Raw genomic sequence first — 21,961 nt, forward strand, 5'->3', positions numbered from 1 at the left:
TGGCTGGAGGGGGCATAGCTTGCGAACCTGTATCAGCCTTCCCCAGGAGTGTCTGTGTGTTTATATATAAACCAAATCTCAAAGTGTGTGTGTATCAGCTACTTGGGCAGGGACACGAAGCACTGGCTGGACAGAGAGGGTACTGGAGGTTTTGGCTTGACTACTCAGCTGAGATCTGAACCCTATAGCTGTGCCAGTGGGGAGTCTTATTGGGGATCTTGAGAGAAAGGGAGAAACCATCCCCAGACTGAATGTGATCTCTGTGTGCTCTTCAGGGAAATTGTACTTTACTGTGTGTGTACTTGTTATCCTCCCAATGTGCATGCCCCTCACTGGTGCTAGTGGAGAGGATTTAGGCTCCTTGATTACTGGGCCAGTGCACAGGCATCACAGTGTTCACAACATTGTGTTACACTTAAATGTATGTTTCTTAATAGAGGTTACACCAAATCATTGTTTGACAACCTACGTGAGGAGGTATGGGCAGAAAGACCCAATAGGCATGCCCCAATTATAAAACATGGCCTGAGTTCTGGTGACTTTAAACAATGTGAAGGGGAAGGTCAGGAGTTTGCAAGACACACCAACATAGTGCTACATTATTCCCTTGATACTAAGGTCATACAAAAAGTGTTGCAGAGAAATTGGACTATTCTGCAATGTGATGAGGTGTTAAGAATGTGTTTTCCTGAATACCCATATTTTACCTTCAGAAATAAGCCCAATATAAAATGCCTATTAGAGAAACCAAAAGATGGTCTACATGATGACTTGGTGACAACAAAATGTGGCTATTGTCATCAGTGCTCAATTATTGAAACAATATTTGTTAGTGATTTGTTAGACAAGATTAGAGCCATGAAGGCTCGTGGTAAGTTCAGTTGCTGTTCAGAAAGGATGGTTTATCAGGCCAGTTGCACTTCATGTCCTGCTTTTTATGTAGGCAAGACTAAGATATATCAACATCTTTATAGTATATCCAAGAAAGACAAGAAAAGTGCACTGGTCAGACATGCTTGTATATGTAAGAATTTTAAGAAATGTTCTTTTCTAGGACTGGAACAAGTGGAAAGAGCTGCTTTTATTGGAGACTGGAAGAACAAATTGCTGCCAGGGAGATGCACTGGCAATGTAAACTAGATGCAGCAAATCCACCCAATCTTAATGACTATATTTATAAATTGAGTCAACATAAAAGAAGAGTGAATAAGATCTGATTTATTTTACAGAACTTTACAGTATTTTATAGCATATTTTATTAACTATTAGCATTTTTTGTTTTCTTGTGTTTTTCTTTGCAAGTTCATGTCTCTTTAAAACCTTTGCTGAGTTTTCAGGACTTGCATCATTTAATTGGTTTTACCTGAAAGTGTCTTTCTAGTTCATTTAAGCTTTTAAGCAGCATTGCAGCCTTTGTTACTCATGGTTTTAAAAAGGTCCGTTTACAGATGAAAGCACTTAAACGTGATTTTACTTTGTGTTTTCACATTAAAGTTTCAGTGCTGTGTGATCCTAGGCTTCCTGGTCAGGTTTTAGTTTTATCTTATGAGAATATCACACTCATCATACTGTCTGACAGTAGGCACAGATGAAGTGGTCACCTATGGAACGGTGCAACAATAGGATGATACAAATAACATGGTGCACTGCCGTGGTACACACATGAAACATAGCTACACTAATGGCAGTAACACTGTACACTTATCCTGATGCATGAAGCATCTGGCCAAACTTCTCTGGCAGACTGTCTTGTAGTCTGTGATTTCTTTCTTTGCTGAAGAACACAAAATAGTAATATTAAATACAACACAGTCATGAAAACAGTAAAGCATGCATATCTTTGTATAGGCTTGCTGTGATGTTTGTCATCAAAACAACGCTTACTGTGACATGGAGGATTTGTGTTCCTGACCTCTTCTTCCAATGGCAAAGTCTGTCTGGTGCTTCTTCAGGTCACTGTGACAATGTTTGCAATGCTCATTAGAGCAAATGATGCCTGTAGCCTCACTCATCAGCCTAGCAAGCATGTCCCAGGCATCCACCTTGTACATGGAACTATGATAGTCTCCTAGCAGGAACTCCATGGGGTGCATGTACTTCAGAGGCAGAAAGAAGTCCCCTTGCTGTACTTCTTGGAGCCCTGCCAAACTCACTCTATCTTGAAGCTGTATCCACTTGCCGGGTCAAGTCCAGAAATGATAATGATAGCTGAACCTTAATGCTACACATTGTGGGAACCATCTAATATTCAAAAATGGGCATCATAGGGGTAAGCAACACATGGCAATAGCAGCAGTGTTTGAGGATGGCTGCATGACTGTGCTACATAGCTGCACACTCCCACATACCCGCATGCTGGTCCATGCCACAACAAGCTGTCAGAATCTGCTAAATCACCAACCAGTAGCACATTGGGGATGTGTTATAGCATAGCCATGCTACCTAACCACACATAATCTAAGTGACATCACTGCATGTGCACACCCCAAACTGGGCCCTGTACCGCAGACTGTAGGCATATCACATTCTTATTGCCTTGATTCAAAAATGTTCACACTATATCACTTTATTAGGATGACAGCCACACTATAATCCTCATCATAACATGCTGCATTATATGGTCACATTATACAAATGTATACAAAAGTACAGGAGAGTTGGATACTTGCAAATGGTCATACGTAGGGACACTTAGCTGGCTGGATCATTGCAAATTCCCTCCAGCAGCAGTGACTGCTCCACAGTGCATGGCTGACATGCAGACTTGTCACAAAGCATCCATAGTGCATGCCAACTTGCAGTGTACATGGCAGGTATGTGCCTACATTGGAAGAGTCTCACATTGTATGGGCACAGAAACAGGTAAGTTTGTAGGGTCCCTAACAAGACCATTCATGTCTGCACCTATTGCTTTGCTTAAATATGGAGATAGCACCAGATGTGTGTGTTAACATATACCACACAACTCCATGCCAACCACACACCTCTTTACACCCAGTGCTAGTGACTCACTGCAAATGATAAAGCCTGTTCATCATGAAATGACACCATACAGTTTCACTGCACACTGCAACCTATTGCACTGTTCTATGGGTTTATGAATTATGCCTACAAGTTGGTTGTCCTCTTTTGCATTTGCAGTTGATCTAATTTCCATAATGTTTCTCATTTGCATGTCATATGACCAGTAGAATGTGATGTCTACTGTACTGTTTTCCATTTTAACACAACCATACAATATGTGTCTCTGAATCACTCCCTCCCTGTGTGCTGCCTGCTAACATGCTAACCCAAGTAATAAACTTCATGATTTATTTCCGAATGCCCCAGTATGTTTTAGAAGGAAATAACTCTTAAATTGGGGCCACTGTGTTTTTGCCTGAAAACAGGTAGAATGCATACCAAGCCATGTCTACAAGCAAGAAATAAAGGATTGTTAAACCATTCCATTGCAGTTATGATATACATCATGGCACTTTGTAACCAATGTGTAATTTAAGTGCCACAATGTATTTTCCACCCCATTGCACCAAATTTATGTAGGTGATTTCTTAATAAAAAGCTTTGTAAACTTTTTATTTTAGGATCTGCTAACATAATCTACTATATCATCACAGAAATAACTCAAGAGACAGTGTGGGGGGTGTCCATATAATTTAATGGACAGAACCCTATGAATGCACTGTCCTTTAAATTCTATTAATCTATTCTGCATCCAGTAAAGTCTATGGATACACCTGCATATGTACTCCTTACATTAATATCACAAAGGGTAAAGTTCAGTGAACTTCTGGTGATGTCACTAAAAAAATAAATAAGTTATGAAAGCTTTTGTCTTAAATCTCACTCCTTAAAATGGGTAGGAATGAAAAAAAAATGAAACACAGCACAGGAGGCATTGTAATGGGACACTTTAAATCTAAATTTAAGATAATTTAAAACATTTCTGTTTTGCCTGGTCAGGTCTGTGTACTGTGATGTTATATAATAATAAGAACAATTTACCCCAAAACAAGAAAAGAGGTGTATCCCACATAAAACAGCAAAACTAGAAAGTACTGACTGACAGCAAAGGTGAAAATGTACTGATGTTCTGTTCTGTTCATGTGATCAACTTATTACACATTAGAAGAGGCTAGTAATGATGAAAAAAAACTATGAAGAAGAAACATTTAAAAATTTGATGAGCCAGGGAAAAATACACAAGGATGATTTGTGTGAGATGATAAGGATTAAAGGCAGCATTACAGAACATGTATGCCTAGTTAAGCATCATCAGGGTATATTGCCATATTAAAACATGTTTAAACATTGTAGATGAAAAATTGGACATCCCAAGCAGAATTTGATTTATATGTTCATTGGAGATTACTAGGCTAACAGCTCAAGACCTCTTCCCAGCCTAGCCAGTTTTACCCAGATTTTACACAATTTTCCATCCCTAGGGGGAAAGATAACAAGACTCAACAAGTGGGGTCTTGACAATTTTTACAGACTGCTTCAGTCCATAAGGGGCATGGGCACCACCCCAGGAGTGAATTTGCATTTTCCCATCCATTGGTCTAGATTTCACTTGAAGATGTTCAAGGAAGGGCACTGCTTCACATGAATAGGAAGCAGTCTCTGATACACGTCTGTCTCTCCAGCATGATCTATTTGTGAACATAAACAGATGTTTCCAGTAGTGAACCAGGGACAGAAAATAGACTTTATTCAAAAAAATGAAATAAACATACAAGAGCTTCCATGTCTCAACAGTTCTGATATTAAGAAAGGCAACTTAAATAATGCTTTAGCAAAGCATATTTTAGAGAATGCAGGACATAGTTATAAATTTATGGCTGCAGAGAAAGTAAATGTTAATAACATGGGAGGAGACATCATGAATATGGCGGAAAATATTAAAATGAAATGGATTATAAGAATGAATGCTACCAGGAAGCCTGGTTTGAATGGAGTTTTATGTATTTCATTGGGACTTAAAGCAAGATATGTTGTTTGATTGGCTTAAGTGCATCATATGACTTTTTTAAATGTCTAATGTAAGTTAACAATGTATTTTGTTGAATTATTACACTGGATGAAGCATTGAGACATGAAAGCATTTGTGCATTTAGTTTATTTTTTTTGAATAAAGTCCATTTTCTGAGCATGGTTTGCTGCTGGAAATATATGTTTATGAATACTTGATCTGATGTTCTAGTGCATGTTACTCTGTGATGTTCTATTTGTGCTAGAGATCAGGTTTAGATCTTTGGAGTAGGCAACCTGCATACAGTTAATTTTGCGAATATGTAAAATTTCCATCAGGGCTTGATCATGGACTGCCTTGTAGATCAAGCATAGATCACCCCTCAGTAATTTGTAGGAAACGTAATACAGTGATAGGGCTTTTAATCAGTCCACATATGACATGTTGGTTATACCCTGTATATTTTTGGTGAAAAACCTCTGAAGATGTTCCAAATGTTGCAGGTACCTGGCAAGGTACATGCCAAACTGTGCATTGTACACGATTAGTGGTCTGAAGAGGGCCAAGTACAGTGGTATGATGACATCCTTAGATCTGAATGCAATGTCCTTACTTTTAAGCTGAACCACATAGAAGAATTTCCTCATCACCTTGGACACATGGTGGTCAAAGTTCAGATTACTATCCATCTCAGTACCCAGATCTCTCACCACTAGGTCCACTCTTAGGGAGTACTATCAATGTTGTAATTCACAGGGTTATTTGATTTCCCAAAAGGTATTATTATGCATTTCTTCACATTTAGTTTGAGGCCATGGCTCTGACAATAATCATTAGTCTGCATCAGTCCTTTCTATAGGATATCAACATCTTTTGGGGAGTCAGTGATTGTCCCCAACTTGTAGTCATCAGCAAACTTGGTCAGCCAAAACCATCTACATTTGCCTTGATGTCTGAGAAGTATATCCCAAACAGGAGGGAGCCCAGCATTCAGCCCTGTGGTACTCCACTGGTGACTGGCCTCTTGCTGGATGTGGATTCACTCACCTCTAATAACATGTGTCCTATCCCTGAGCCATTTGGTGATACATCTGGTGATGTAGAGGTTTATGCCCAATTTTTATGAGTTTATCTATAATACCAAAGTGTGGTATTGTGTCAAATGCCTTGGCCAGGTCAAAGTAGACAGTATGGACTGTCTTACGCTCATTAGCTCAAATTTCACCCCCTCATCACCTCCAGTCACTCACCCATGAAATACTCCCCACCATCCATTTGCCTGTTATCACAAAAGAACAGGTTGTCATTGAACTCTCTAAAGCTAATGGATATGCTGTTTGGCCAGTAAAATAGTTTGGTGGGTAGAAGGAGAAGTCTTTACATAGAAGGAAGACTATATAAGACAAAAAACACTGAGTTTGACAAGTTTACCTAAATGTTTTGACAGGGCAAGATTAGAACCCTGTTCTCTCACTCTCTGTGGGTCCTGCTGCATATTTCTCACTACAGTCCCTGCCATCACTGTGATGATAGGAGGTACCGCCAACTATGCCAGGAGAAATAAGTTAGTGGATTTGTAAGATATGCCAGCACAGCTAGCTAGAATTTTGTAAATAATTATATGTCATTTGTATATCAAACTGATTTGTACAGATGTTTGTGCTGAAAATGTATTTGTGAGGTTTGCTTGCGTTAAAATGTATCAACAGTGTGCCCTGCTGGAAGGAAAAGAAATGTACATGCATTATTGTAACTTTTTAAATGTATACATTGTAACAGCATATGTTGGAAGTGAAGAGGTTAATCTTAATCCACCTGACTTTGCAAAATATTCTTGAAATTAAATTCCTTTATGGGGTAAGCCATAAAGATGTTATTCCACACTTTTGAATGAAGCCAGAGATGCAATGTCTATGCTAGAAAATAGAAGGTAGCTCCTGTAGGAAAAGTGAAATGATTTTATGACCTCTAGCAGCTGCACCACATCTGAGCAAAGCTCTTTCTGTGTGTATGGTAACACACAGGTGATAAAATCCTGGCAGGTGCTAATGATGGGGGATAGTGCAGGAAATAGAGTCAGGCGGCCAGATGTATGTGATGTCATTCTGTACAGAAATAATGTTTTAATATTAGAGGAGATTGAAGTCTCAGCAGCATTCTGTATTTTGTCTTGGATCTGACAACAAGGACCACTCACCCATCTTGCCTTGCTCTAGTCAGTAAATAGGAACAGTAATTCTTTTAGTCACTCAGGAATAGATAGTGAGACTAGCTAGATATTGTTTTTCTATAACTATGTGAAACTTTCATCCATGTTATCTTTAACACTTCCTGTGGCTGAAACTCTGGCGTTTACTGTAAATAGATAATTAGTATGTTCATGTTCTTTTGTTATTTATTATTAAATATATTCAAACTTCTCATTGTGGCTGGTCCTTTTAGAAAAATATTTAAGTTTTGTGAGTATTTGCACATATCTATTTGGTGATAACTCTGGCCACTCCTGAAAGCCTGTCTGTTTGGTCAACATTACCATTTGTATTAATATTAATTTCACTCAGTATAATTGGATGGCTTACTATCAAAATGTTGTATGGCAGTTACGTGAAACTTAGAAGGTCAAAAGCATGGTTCTAAGTTACCGTAAAGTCAATCCATACATGTTTGAATCCACAACAGTGAATACTAGTGTGCATTCTCTCATATGAGGTCAATGTTCTGCTTGGAGATCGCACTACAGTGGGAATTGGGAAATTTACCCTCTTTCTCACTGTAGTGCGATCTCAGAGTTTATATATATAATAAGTAAGGGGTGTGGTGGGTGAAGCCCCCCACAAGGGGGTGCAGAGGGGCCTGACCCCTGCAAAACATTGGTAGGAAATCAGCAGAAGTCAAGATACGTTGGGTAATGTTAATAATATTGCATTTCGAATTATCAACATTACCACTTTTGTTGTTTTGATTAAGTAATGTTTTTATTTTTAACTTTTTTTCCGGCATTACTCAAACAAATGTGTTTATAAATGTTGATAGTTAACCTAATTGGATACCCTTTTAAGAGCCTTATAGTAACTGACTGCTGGCAATGAATCTACCTTTTAGTCTGCGCAAAGTTGGTAGAGTGGGTTAACTGTGCCAGGCTTTCCCAGGTTTGTGTGCGTGTGTGTGCGTGTGTGTGTGTGTGTGTGTGTGTGTGTGTGTGTGTGTGTGTGTGTGTGTGTGTGTGTGTGTGTGTGAGTGTGTGTGTTCATTTGTGTGTGTGTTTTAAAATTAAATATCAAAGAGTGTATGTGTCAGCTACTTGGGGCCGGGACACAAAGCACTGGTTTCACAGAGAGGGTGCTGGAGGACTTGGCTTGGACACTCGACTGAGGACCTAATCCTACAGCTGTACCAGTGTGGAGACTTACTGGGGACCTGGAGGTAGACAGGTAGAGAAACTCAGACCCTGGCCTGGGTGTGTTGCCTGTAAGCTCTTAAGGGAAATTGTGCTTGATACAGAGAGATCTGCATCTGGAAATACTGAGTGTATCCATCTGTACTCCAAGTGAATGTCCGTCTCCAGTGTCAGTGGTGAGGATTCAGGCTCCTTAATTACTGGCCCAGTGTAGGGATGTGACAGTCACTGTCACTACTACAGCACCTGCTTAATATAAGCTATAGTCTGGTGGTACAGATCAAAGCAACTTGTTCTGATGTGGAATTTTAAATACCCATCCACTCCATTTAATTTGTTTACACTGACATAATTTACAACACATGACCCCACACTTTGTTTTACTTTCTACTTGGACTCTGTAATAAAACAAACACTGTAAAAGCTAAAATTAAATTACAAGTGCAGACACTTTGGCACAAAATGTTAAAGCTCTGACTACAATCCTGATGACTAGGGATCATTTGGCAACTCAGGTGCTGGATGAACAGGCAACGGGAAATGGAATTGAGCTCATGGTGATTGCTCTTCCATCTTGTAGAGAGGGGTAAAGGTACTTCACTTGTCTCTACTGACCTTCTTAGTGATATGGTAGCAGCAAGGGCCATAGCATGTGATAACCATGCATTCTCGTCAGTTATTTGCATGCAAGGCAGCACACGTTCCCATTGGTCAACAGTGTATGCCCCGGTTATGCAACATACATGCCAGAAATGTAGGGGGCAGAGAGTTCAGTCGATAAAAATTAACACCTCCAATGCTATCCGGATTATGGCAGCTCCTGCATTTGTCTGTCATCTCCTGCATTGATCACAATGAACACTATAGGCTCCACTAAGTATAATCTGAGTTAGAGGACAGAAAGCCCTCCCTCCCGTGAGGTCATGTGAGCTACAGTGATAATGTAATGGAGGAGAATTGGCCCAATTGATTGGAGCAGGAGGGGATAATAGCTGACAGGGTGGCATGCACATGAGGAAAATTAAAAAGATTTATAATACAAGGCCATACGTCTCGTCTCAAAACAAGCATATAAGCATAGAGGGAAAATGCTATTCTCTTTTACTGTCGACTTTCTATAATTAACAAATTTATACAAACTACCATCATCCAAATGTATCATTTCTAAATAACAGCAAACATTTGAAACATTACTGCATCACTGTAAGGCAAACCCCTTATCAATAAAACAGTATGCCATCTCGCTGCTTACTTCTGTTAGCTAAATAGCTAAATTCATGTTTCTAAGTTCAGACCCCTCCCAGCCCACAACGTTGCCTACATGGACACAGTATTTTATGAGATAATAAAATATCACACATTCTTAGTCCAGAAATTATGCTTCCTTTAAACGTTTTCTAATACCCTTGATTCAACACAATGGAATTATCCCCCACTTGAACTCAGATGTGCCCACAACTGACAGACTTGTAAAAAGCTCCTGTTTTCTGGTAAATGTGCTACTTCTCTGTGAATTTATTTAATTTATATTACAGGGTACAAATATTGGAGGATCTGAAGCAACATATTCTAATATACAGAAATAAATTTTTTATCAAATAAATATTGAACACTATAAATTGTAAAATGTACAGATACTTTATATGTTACCACAACTGCTAAACTGGCTGTTTTCTGTTTGTGAATGTTGTATTTTATTGAAATACACACTGACTTGTTTATCAAGTGAATAAATGAATAAATAAAACAACACCACCTAGATTGTGAATATTGCATGTTCTCTCAAGAATTTTATTAATCTTCACTGATGGGACTTGTATTGGATGAGTCAAGATTTTCAAATAGATTAGACATTTTAAATTATTTCTCATTTGGACTACTTTCTATTGTTTCATCTTTGGTTGGTAGATTGGTTTGTTCTGTTATTTTTTAGAGCACCGACATCGAAGTGGCAGCCGAGAGCGGAGACTCCGATATCTCATGACAGTGGCTCCAGTTCCTCCCCCTATGCCCACTTGCCCCTCACCTCGCAGCCACCGCAGGCTCCAACAACAGAAAAAGAAGCGCCTTCTAATGGTAAGAAGCTCTCCCTTCTGTTATTTATTTAGATTATTACTGCTTTTTAGTTACTGCCTGGTATACAAGTGCAGAAACGATCAGACACATAATCATACATGTACACCCAATGTTTAGTCCACAATGCAGATAAAATGGAGTGAGGTTAAAATACATTCTGAATGGATCCATTATGGCCCACTTTACCAATCTTACAGATGTATTGATCATGATGCATTGCATTAAGGGAACATAAATACCTACCAATACCATAGTATGCATATTTAGTTTTTTTCATGTATGTCCCTCTCCATAATCTATGATTTATAAGTAATGTTTGCTGAAACACAACACTGAAATTTTCTTTGTTTTAACCAGCACAAAAATGTATATATATATATATATATATATATATATATATATATATATATATATATATATACATGATGTATGTATATAGCAAAGAGTGGATTATATATAGATATAAATGGCAGCAGGTACAAAACCTACAGTAAATGTATGTCACAGTAGGTATATAGTATGTAATGAAAGGATGTATATCAACAAAACAGAGACAAGTTTAGCAATCAGTAAAATTGTGATTGTTTCAAAAATGATGGAGTATTATTTAGGTTAGAGTTACAGGCTCTACATGCTAACTGTAAGCTTCTGCAAAGAGTTATTTCTGAACTAGATGATCTGGGCTAAGTTTATTCCATGTCTCAGAGACACAGTGCTCAAAAGGTGTCAGTCTCCCTATCTTCTCAGCCCTTATATCTGTGTGAAGAGAGCCTGCAGTCTCTGGCAGGCTGACATGTTTCATTTGTTTGTTAGCAATTTAGATGAGTTGATCCAAACAGTTTTCAGCCATGGTCAAGGTAAATGTATAAGGACTTTAGATATAGCTACAGAGATACAATGAGAAAACATTTGTGAATTTTATAGACTTATGCATTAAGCTTAGGTAAGTTAAGCATTTATTGCAGAACAGTCACATATTAAAGTAGTGAGAGGAAATAGTTCCTATACAATGCTTGCATTATACATTAAGTTTGCAGAAACATCATGCATTAAAGTAGTGCACTGTACATTAAGGTACTGGAAGGATCATACAAGAATGAAGTGGGAGTTTATACACAATAACAATACCACGGTAAGATACTGTAAGGAGACTGCAGTCAAAGGATAGCTGACAGTACCAAAGCATATAGTCAAAAAATGTCCATGTTCGAAGTGAACATGTTTTACTGTTGTGACTTCAACATTGTGCTTTGGCAGTAAATCCAGTTTCCTAGTAATTAGATTCAAATTTAGTAAAGGAAGAATTATGTACATGTGTCAAAAGAAGTGTACCAAAGGTACACATAGAAAGAAGTGCTCCAAGTTATAGTGACTTTGGCACTAGGGAGGTACATGGGCAACAGCCAGTATAGGACAGCTGAGTTTGCTGGTGAACATAAGCACTGCATGGTCTATCTTCTTGGATCATATGAAGTCCTGAGCAAGGCAAATTCCTAGCTCTTCCATTTTGTCTACAGTCTCAGGAGGAGGAACCACATTTTTGGCCATTTTTAGAAAGGGATACAAGCCATACTCACTGTTTTGTCCATGAACAGCATCACAATTATTTTTTATCATTGTTTAATGGACTCACAGCTCACTGAGCTATTTCTCCAGGCAACTAATTCTGTGGGACTTAAATAGGTTCAAATCCTTCTTTTAGTAGCTATGACTAACCTGCCTTCTGCAAAGTAAAAAGAGGCTTTATGTTTCTGTCATCACAGGAGATGCATAGATGATAAACTAAAGGCAGTGGATGGGGGAAAGTGTTACTTGTAAACTGTTATCTGATTGTCCACAGTTTTTGTTAGACAACAGCAATACAGCAGCAGTTACCTTCAGTTTTCTCAGTGAAAACCACAGGGTTTCCACACATTATTGTCACAAGCACATTGTCATGCACACTGTGCCAAGAACTTACTGACTACTTGGTCATGTAGCATTTGTAATTCTGTTTTTTACAAGCAGATGTAACTTGAGTTGGATCCTTGTGTCTCCCATTTTTTTCTGGATCCCAGACTTGACAAGAAAGGTATAGTGTGTGTATTCCAGATTACAGCTCATCCAGGTATATTTAACCCTGCCCCCAGTCTTGTATGTGCAATTTTTAATTTGAATGTATTGACTTTTTAGAGGGATAAGCAAATGGTTTGTCTTGGACACTTTGCAGCAAAAGTCTGAGACACACAGAAAAAGAAAAATGTAATATAAATGGACAATTTGCATTATCCATTCAAGTAACATGCTTTGGAGAGGTGGAAGTAAACTGATATACTTAGAGAAAACACACACACACACACACACACACACACACACACACACACACACACACACAATCTTCAAACAGTGAGTCTAAATCAGGACTGAATGCTGTATGTTGGACAAAGGAGCTGTCAGACAGAAATCTTGACCAATAAGCCATTGTGTTTCCCTCTATTTATTGGCAGAAGAAGAAGAAAGGCCTCATCAATTGAGAATCAGACAGTTTAAAGATACCTGTAGAAATCAAGTTAGCAGAAAAGTACTGCATAATTTCCATTGTTTAATTCCTGAAACACTTGCTACCAGAACACCTTAAATATTTCTTCAAATGTACATTGGTCACCTAGCTTGAGTTACATTTAGTTACTTCAGCACAATAAGCTTCATCTCTGTTATTTTAATGTCTAGTAAACTCATGAAATATATGTGACTGACTAAGTGATCAATATTTTAAATTACTCTGAAACAAAGAATTATTTTGCTTAGATTTCACTGGTGAGCCCTCAGTTTATATTCATAGTTTACCAGGAACAGATCACCGAGCTGATGTACTTCTTGCTGGTGTGTCCTTTATGCTCGAACTCTTTCCCATCTGGAGTGTGTTTTTCATATCTGTTTTCCTTCCTGTGTTCTTTTGAAGGGGATATTATGGCACAGGGACCCCATTCATGGTACTTCCCAGTTAAAGTACGACTGTGTTGTGATGCTGCCACTCATGAGAAGAGAGGGATCTTTTTTTCCCTGTTACCACCCACTACATCCCTGAGTATTTTTTGCCTAGGACCTGGGATGCCCAGTAATTGGACATGTCCTAAAATGTGAGGTCATGTTTGGTCAGTGATGACTTCTTGGTGGTCATTCACTATCAGAAACAGCTAGATTAAGTTGCACTTCTTCCAACCACTGTGCCAATAAGAGTACTTCAGACCCTCAAGTTTTATCTGCTGATTATGGCAAGCACTGAGCTAATTCTCCACCCTTGGTTGACAAGAAGCCATTACCTGTTTTGTAGGCTGTTTAATATCAGGTGTTTTTTCTTTACACATTTAGTAAAATTTTTGACCCAACTATCCAGCTGGGGAGATTCCGTTTTCTGTGAGATACTGGGTAGAAAAGCTCCATGCACATATAAAACATAAAATTCAACATAAGCAAATGCAATCTTATAAGGTGGGATTTATTATTAACTGTGTATACAGATAAACTGAGAAATATAAATCTAGCTAAACAAATAAACAACTGACAACATATGGAAATGTATAATATTTATTTAGATGAGCTGATACAGTTCAAGTCGGCTTCACATTTATTTATCTATAAAATCTTGGTGTTATTTCATTTGTTGATGCATGACTTGGTTCCCTGTTATCTGAAGGTGCTTGTTATGGCATATTGCCCTCCCTGGGCTCTCTGTTGTGCCTCACAAGGGCTGTTGGTGGTTCCACAAATGTGTTTGAAAGCATCAGGCTTTTGTTCTTTCACTTGGTAGGCCCCTCACCTGTGGAATTTACTTCCACAATGGCCTAGGGAGTGTTCCAAACTGGCAGACTTCCACATGTCTTTAAACTCTTTACCTTGTTTGAACTGGCTTTCAAGAGTGGGATTTCATCCCTTCAGTCATTATTTTTCGGGTTTCACTGATTCACAGAATTACTATAGCTAATTTATGGATGTAAAGACCTAAGACCTTTTGTGTAATTTAGTTATATATTTAATTGTACATTTTAATAAGCAGAAGATTTGTATTTATTTCTCCATATGGTTTTTATTGTAATTTGGTTCTTATTTTTATTTGTGTTTGCTATTTTTATTTGTTGTTTTATGTTGTTTTAATTCTGCATGCAGTGTACCTTAGAAATTTGAAGCTGAAACATTTGGATTATATAATCAACTGGTAAAAACTGGATATACTAAATAAAGCATATGTAAGAAGAAATATTGTACAAGCTTTATGTTGCATCACATTTGCACCATCATTGCCTGATGATACACTTCTTTAATGCATGTATAAATACGTGGTTTTTGAGGTGGACCTTAGACTAAAGGGACGATTGCTCCAAATCTTACCAATATACTATAAGTAACACACACCTCCTTAATCTGTTCATGGATTTGTGGACATGTGTGAAACAGTCAGCAAAGCACTAGAACATCTGCCAGGGATTGTGCCATGTTAGTGTATTTGCCAGTGTTGAAAACTCAGGTGTGCAGATAAGTCTGTCAGCAAACTTTGACTATTTAGAGGAAAGGAAGTGCTCAACCTCAAGAGGTTTAGGCTGTGCAGTGAAAAGCCATCCATTTTTCCATGGCAACCTGCAGCATGTGCAATAGTCTTAATTGTGGGTAACTGAACAGGTGTGTTGACTTAAAGCACAATAGAGATTAAGTACTTTAATAAAGTGGTTTGTCTTGCACAAGAAGAAAATGAATATTTTGACCATATAAGTACAGTAGACTCCCTCTTATCCAGTCTCACTGGGACTGGACCATAGGCTGGATAAACAAATGGCTGGTTAATCAGAAAATGCACACAGAATAGTATTTATAGGTTATAAATCAGCTAGAATAACAGGATTTGTGTTATTGTCCATTTTTCTAATGAATATGAAGTCTAAAACTCAAATGACTGTTATTATTTAGCCCAGAGGAGGCAGAAGCGTTTTTGTCTGTTGTCTTGTGCTAGGGATATGGCAGAAATTTGGTGGCCAGTTAAACATGAGGCCGGTTAAAGAGAGGCCGGATAAGAGGGAGTCTACTGTACTGTTTTCCATTGGTTTTGATTGACAGAATTTAAACAGCAGTACAACTTGAACTGATTATCAATAATAACTACTAGCAGTTAAATTCCTGAACAACTGATGTTGGAGTTAATAAGGGTGTCGGCTGAAGCAGGACTTGGTAATGAATCTTTTCCAACATGAACTATTTTTAGAGTATAGTCTTTGTCTTTCCAGTATTAAGTTGTTGTTCAGCATTCAGCCATGACTTCAAAGAAACAAGGCTGTGTTATACATTAGTATTAACTAGAAATAAAGTAGTATCAAACAAGGGTGAGGCTTGAATTATCTACATATTGCAGATGTTTGCCAGTTTCACAGTGATTCATTGTAATATCGGTTGTTGTTGTTTTTCTTTCGGCTTTTCCCGGTTAGGGGGTCGCCACAGCAGAACTCCGATCCGCTAATGATTGGCAGTAGTTTTTTACGGTGCCGAGGTGCCAGCCCAACACCCATCCTTCAACGAAGGCACGCCCATTCACGCATGTCTTTCAAACACCACTCTTCCACAGGATGGACATGCAGACTACACACAGAAGGTGCTCCAGCTGAGAATTGAATGGGAGAACTTCTTGCTGTGAGGCGACAACGCTACCGCTGCACCACCGCAGCTGTCCAAGGAATGTAAATAAAAATCCTGACACAGACCCTTGAGAAATTCCTTGCATCAGTGCAAGGCAGGATTGAGACTGCATTATTCCACCTTACTGGCTTGTACCTATGTTCGAGAACAATATGGAATAATAGGATAACGAAATCTCCATCTCAGTCCTGTGGACTTATACTTAGCAAATAGATCTTCACCAAAACCTTCCAACTAAATGGCTCACTTTTTCCAGCTGAACCTTCTTAAACTTGGTCAGTCTTTATTTTTTGACTTTTAGATACAGTAACTGCCCCTCCATTTCAAGTCATGACCCCAAAAAACAAGGTAGTGTGATGAATGATACACAAAGCTCAGAGGATCCTTAAAGAAAAAAAATCTTACTGTATGAGCAAGCTTCTGTTTTATTTTTTTTTTTTTTCGGATGTGTCTGAAAATATTGTGTTAGTAACAGCTCCTGTATGAATAAATAAACAGTGGCTAACTTGCACTGATTGGTTGAGTTGGCACTGCAGATTTATGAGCAAACACTGTAAACAAAGCTGGGGAGATTTGCAGACAACTGATGGGTAATTAAAGGCATTCTACCTGACAGGCCATCAGTTGTAGCAATCGTCAATACTAAGCAGAGCTGAACAAGATGTTTGCCATTCATGCTGTTAGCTGCAAATTAACCTCACGGCCTTTATTGACCCCTCAGCAAGCTCTGGAACTGCTTCCACATGTTGTTGAAGCTTTTGGTTTATTGAAGAAGGCAGCAGTTGGTTTTCTCAGGTTTCTGTAACGCTGAACATATAAGTGTGTTGTGAAGCATTGGCAGTTCTCTTGTACGTTAAGTATAATGAAGCCAAGGACATGCAGCACCGAATTTCACTTTTTTTTTTCTTTTGGTACCTGGCTTTTGTTAAGTGTTGGACTCATACTGACATGATTCTTTTAAACTGATTTCAGTTAACTAAATGGAGCAATAAGGCAGAGCAATAGGGTTCAGTGCATAAAATAATTTTTATTTTATTGATTTTATTTAATGTCTGATAAGGAGGCAGGTGGCCGGATCCATCACAGAATCTTTTTATCTCTGACCTAAGCCACATAAAAAAACAGTGGACATCTTCACATCATGTGACATCACTTAATAATTCATCAAAAATTAAGACTTTTTAAACCTGCTTTTTTAATGTATATTTCCTACCTTTCTGATACTAAAGGGTCATTACTAGGGGTGAGGGTGATTTTAACAAAAAAAAGGCCACTTCCTGGCTCAGACGTCTTTACTTCATGCCCAGTAATGCCAGAAAACATTTGTCAAACATGTAGATGATATGAAATTTTTTAGATAAGTTAATGGTTGTGAGGACATAGTATTACCAGGTTTATTATGGAAATTTCATATCAACTTTGGTCAGTTGTTTACAATGTCGACCTGAAATGTTGAATCCAAAATTCCGAATAGTAAACCACAGCGAAACTGAATACATCGACCTCCATGGTTTGATGTATTCGACATAGCAGGAGATGACATCACTCACCTCCTGCTATGCACATTAACATACTGTTGAATTCTACATTCAACGGAACATTTATTCTGCTATTTTGAAGGGGGGGCTATGTGCCCCTGTGTCCCCCCCCTATGTAGGGGGCTGCACCCCATCCCCACCCCCTGCATATTAAATATACCAACTCCAAGATTGCCCTACAGTGAGGAAATGGGCTAATTCCCTGTTCCTCACTGAAGCACGACCTCCCTCCACAGTCTCAGTACATGGCTTGCCAAAAGGTCAACTGCACCATGCAACTCAACTACATGTACTCAGCCTCTGTTGGTTTGATTTCCTGCCCTTTGGACACCGTGATTTCAAACATCAGCCATTCGACTGATTGCCATTCGGGTAAGTCATAGTAAACCACAGTACTATACCTCTCAACCTCTTAGATCAAGAAATCTGGACAAAACCATAAGTAATGGGGGGACAAAGGCCCAAAAATAGGGACACTTTTTAAATATTACTCTTACAAACATAGAAAGCTGATAGAATAACAGGTTTTATTTATTATTATTTATTTATAATAATAAATAAAACCTGTTCTTCCATCAACAGGTTTTATTTATTATTATAAATAATAATAAATAAAACCTGGTGTTCCATCATTTTGGCTTACATAATGTTATTATGAGATACACTATAGCAATTGATTCAAAATTTGATTCCTTCTTTATTAACTTTTGTTTGGTTTACCTTTTTCTTCCATTAAAATTTGACATTTTATTCTTAGGCCATCCAGTAACAGCACATGCTGTGATGTCATGCATCACACTAGGAGAACAGATTTAGCCAATGAGGTCACAACTTCTTTTCTTCACCTTGTACAGTTCACATCTTAAAAGTGATCTTCATTTTCAAAAAGGTGTTGTTTACATTGCTGGAACCCTGAAGCATTCTAAGTGTTCATAGGGTCACCAAACTAAAAGCCAGAATATGTACTGGTATTTTTTTATATTGCCTTGTAGAAAAACACAATGCACTGGCAAAAATGCCAGCAATGCAAACTAAGCACCCTCAGCTATGGGAGTGAAAAGCTTATGGCATATTTTGCTTCTCATAGAGTACAAAGGTTAAAAAATGCCCAGACGGAATTGTGAGACAATCCAGAGTTTAGCATAGACCTTTATCAGAGCAGTATTGAAATACTAAAGAAAAAGAGTGGAGACAAAACTCACACCCTCCTGGAGGTAAGCCCATTGTTAAGATGGTCTTCCTGCCCCCTACCTTGTCCTTTCTCCACTCCCTCCACCCCACTTCATGGCAAGGCTGGTACTTTTGATCCTCTGATCCTGCCAGATATCTAAGCTAGAGTACAGAAGCCTTCTACCCAAGAGTTTCTCATTATGCAGGAGCATCTTACTTACTGCCCATTTGCCTCTCCACATGGTCATTATGCAGGAGTATCTTACTGACAGATACTGCATGGTTTGTACATCAGCTATTCCATGGCAATAGATATGTTTGCTCTTTCAGCCTGCCATGACCTTGTGGAGATAGAACTATGACCCAATGCCAATCAAGCAGCTCTTTAAAGGGGTTGTGAATGTGTGATGTCCACTGAAGACCTCCTCCTTAGAATTTGAATATTTTGATTGCTAGCCTCACTTATCACCTAATGAAATCTGCTGGTTCAGCAGTTTTTAAGTTCATTTTTGTAGAAAGTAATTTTATTGATGGCCCTCAACTAATACAAAAAGATATCAGAGTTTCAAGAAAGGAAGGAAGGGTAGACAGTCTCCAATCAGCACTCCAAGGGGTCTACAACTTCTATTATTTAATGTCATTAGGCAGCAAACCATTGGCTGAAAATGGTTGGTGTCAAAGGCCACTCCACCAGGGGAGTGGTTGCTTCCAGTGTTTACTGCAAAAATATTTCTTGTTGCAAACATTTACATAAAAGCAGCTTGTTGTTGGTTCACAACTTTGCTAAGTATTGCCACTCAGTCTGAGACTCCAGTAGTCAGGCCTGTTTCAGTTTGGCAGTATTTTATGACTCCAACTTCTCAGCCTTCATCTTTTTTGTTCACCATCCTTGTCATCCTTGAGATTCTGCTGCTTGAGATTTAACTTAATTATATACTGACCCATGAAAGCTCCTGATGTTAAGTAAAACATAATTGTATTTATTTGGTAACCTGGGTAGAGCACTAATTAACACGGACCTTTTTCAGGCTTAGCCTGGGAGCACTGACCACTTTAGTGACTTGCTCAGAGTCACATAATAGGTTCATGGAGGAAAGGAGGTCTAGAGAAGTAAACCCATACCACAGGAAGCAGCTTGTTAACAGCTCATAGCTTTAATCATTTGTGCCAACTGCCAAACATCCAGTCTGCTAGATGATATATTCTTTCCACAACATTTGTATCAGGGAACCCTTCACTGGTGGATGACAATATCATCCCATCATCTCCATGTGCTTGGATGCTCCCTCCCTCCAGCAGCTGCTCTTACAGTTCACCTTAAGGTGTATAAGAATATGGCTATCCTTGAAACAAGGTATATATCAAATCTTCATTGATGTTATGATTTCAATGAATCAATCAGTTTTATTAAAGTTAAGTCCAAGAACTTTATTTTGATATAATTTGTGAGGACAATAATTTGCACAACTTATATTTGCTGAAATTAATCCCACAACACATTACATGAAAAAGGAAAAATAAGAGGGTGCTTAGCACTCCCCCTGAACCAAAGTTCAGACTCCTATAGAAGTGTATCACTCTGTATGCAACAAAATAAAGTAAATCTTTAAAGTTGCTCATTCTCCTAATAACTTGATAAAACTTGGGACCTACAGATATAATTTTATTTAGTATTTTTTAATATTGTCCATCGAATACATTTAGATATCTTTTGTTATGTAAACTGAAATAGGGAATAGTATTCAGTAATTAGTCTTACCAAAGCTGTGCATAAGGTGTCATTCTCTCATTCTCTGATACCAACTTTATCCATTTCATTTTCAAAAGAGGGCCTATGCTGGCATTCACTGGGTACAAGGCAGAGAAAATAATTCTGGACACAATATCATTTTATCACTGGATGCTATTATACACACAAACATTCATAAACATACAGACACACACACACACACACACACAGACACACACAGATACACACACACACACACACACACACACACACACACACACACACACACACACACACACACACACTACTACTACTATTACTACAGGCAGGTTGGAGGATCAGATGTTCACTTACAGCATGTCTTGGTTATGTTGAAGAAAACCATGAAACCTGGCCACAACCCATGCAGCTAGAGGCTGGACATACAGACTCCGTATAGAAAGCACCTCAGCTGAAAAGTTAACCTAGAGAGCCAAGAGCTGTGAGACAACATTGTTAACCACTCTGCCAACCAGTTCCTTATCTTTTTTAATTTGGAACATTGCACTGAAACTCTTTCAGTGCACATTGGCAAAATGTTCAAATGAAAACTTGTATGATAGGTTTACAAGCTAGAGTTTCCACTGTGTTATTCCTTAACCTTCTTGTATTAGATGCACATGGGGTATATGCAAATGACCCTTTAAGGATATCAGGTGTTTCAGCTATATGACGGTTCTTTACAGGCACCCTAATGGTTACGGACATCAGCTGGGTACAACACCCCTTTGTCTCTAAAGGTTAGCCAAACAGTCCACTTATGCTGTGCTGATGAAGGCATAAGAAGGCTGAAACATGCATGTCTAAAGCTAGTGCAGTTTGACTATATTGGCCTGAATTTGTCCATAATAGAGTTAAAAAAGAAAAAAGTCAAGGGCATTCAGAACTGCCATATACTGTAGCTAAAACATCTGATTTCCTTAAAGGGTCATTTCCATATATCCCATATGCCTCTAATACAAGAGGTTTAAGGCATCACACAGTGGAAACATTAGCTTCACTAGATTTTTATTTTAGTTTTTACTGACTGGTTTGTCTGTATAATCTTTTTACTCATTGTTTTGGTATATATAGACCACAGTGGAAACTGGTGGCTGAGAATCCTATCCTATACATATATATATATATATATATATACATACATATATATATATATATATATATATATATATATATATATATATATATATATATATATATATATATATATATATATATATATATATATATGGTTCAGTTTATAATCCCGAAATCCTGAAATATCGAATTTCAGAATTTCGAGATCATAAAGCCGAAACCTTACAATCCCGAAATCTCAGAAGTGCGAATTTTAAAATCACGAACAATACACTAACCATACACCACAAACACACACATTC

General features: G+C 38.2%; 1 protein-coding gene across 1 annotated transcript in view; it reads left to right on the forward strand.

Moving 5' to 3' along the window:
• The window catches only part of NHS (NHS actin remodeling regulator), a 1,450,195-nt gene that overhangs the window by 1,126,261 nt on the left and 301,973 nt on the right, over nucleotides 1–21,961 (forward strand). Inside the window, exon 3 of the mRNA XM_044073055.1 lies at nucleotides 10,303–10,445. Within this exon, the coding sequence (XP_043928990.1) occupies nucleotides 10,303–10,445 (143 nt within the window). The remainder of the gene's footprint in view (nucleotides 1–10,302; nucleotides 10,446–21,961) is intronic.

The sequence above is a fragment of the Protopterus annectens genome, chromosome 5.part1, assembly GCF_019279795.1.
Source record: "Protopterus annectens isolate FY-2018-M chromosome 5.part1, PAN1.0, whole genome shotgun sequence".
In the NCBI taxonomy this organism is placed as follows: domain Eukaryota; kingdom Metazoa; phylum Chordata; order Ceratodontiformes; family Protopteridae; genus Protopterus; species Protopterus annectens.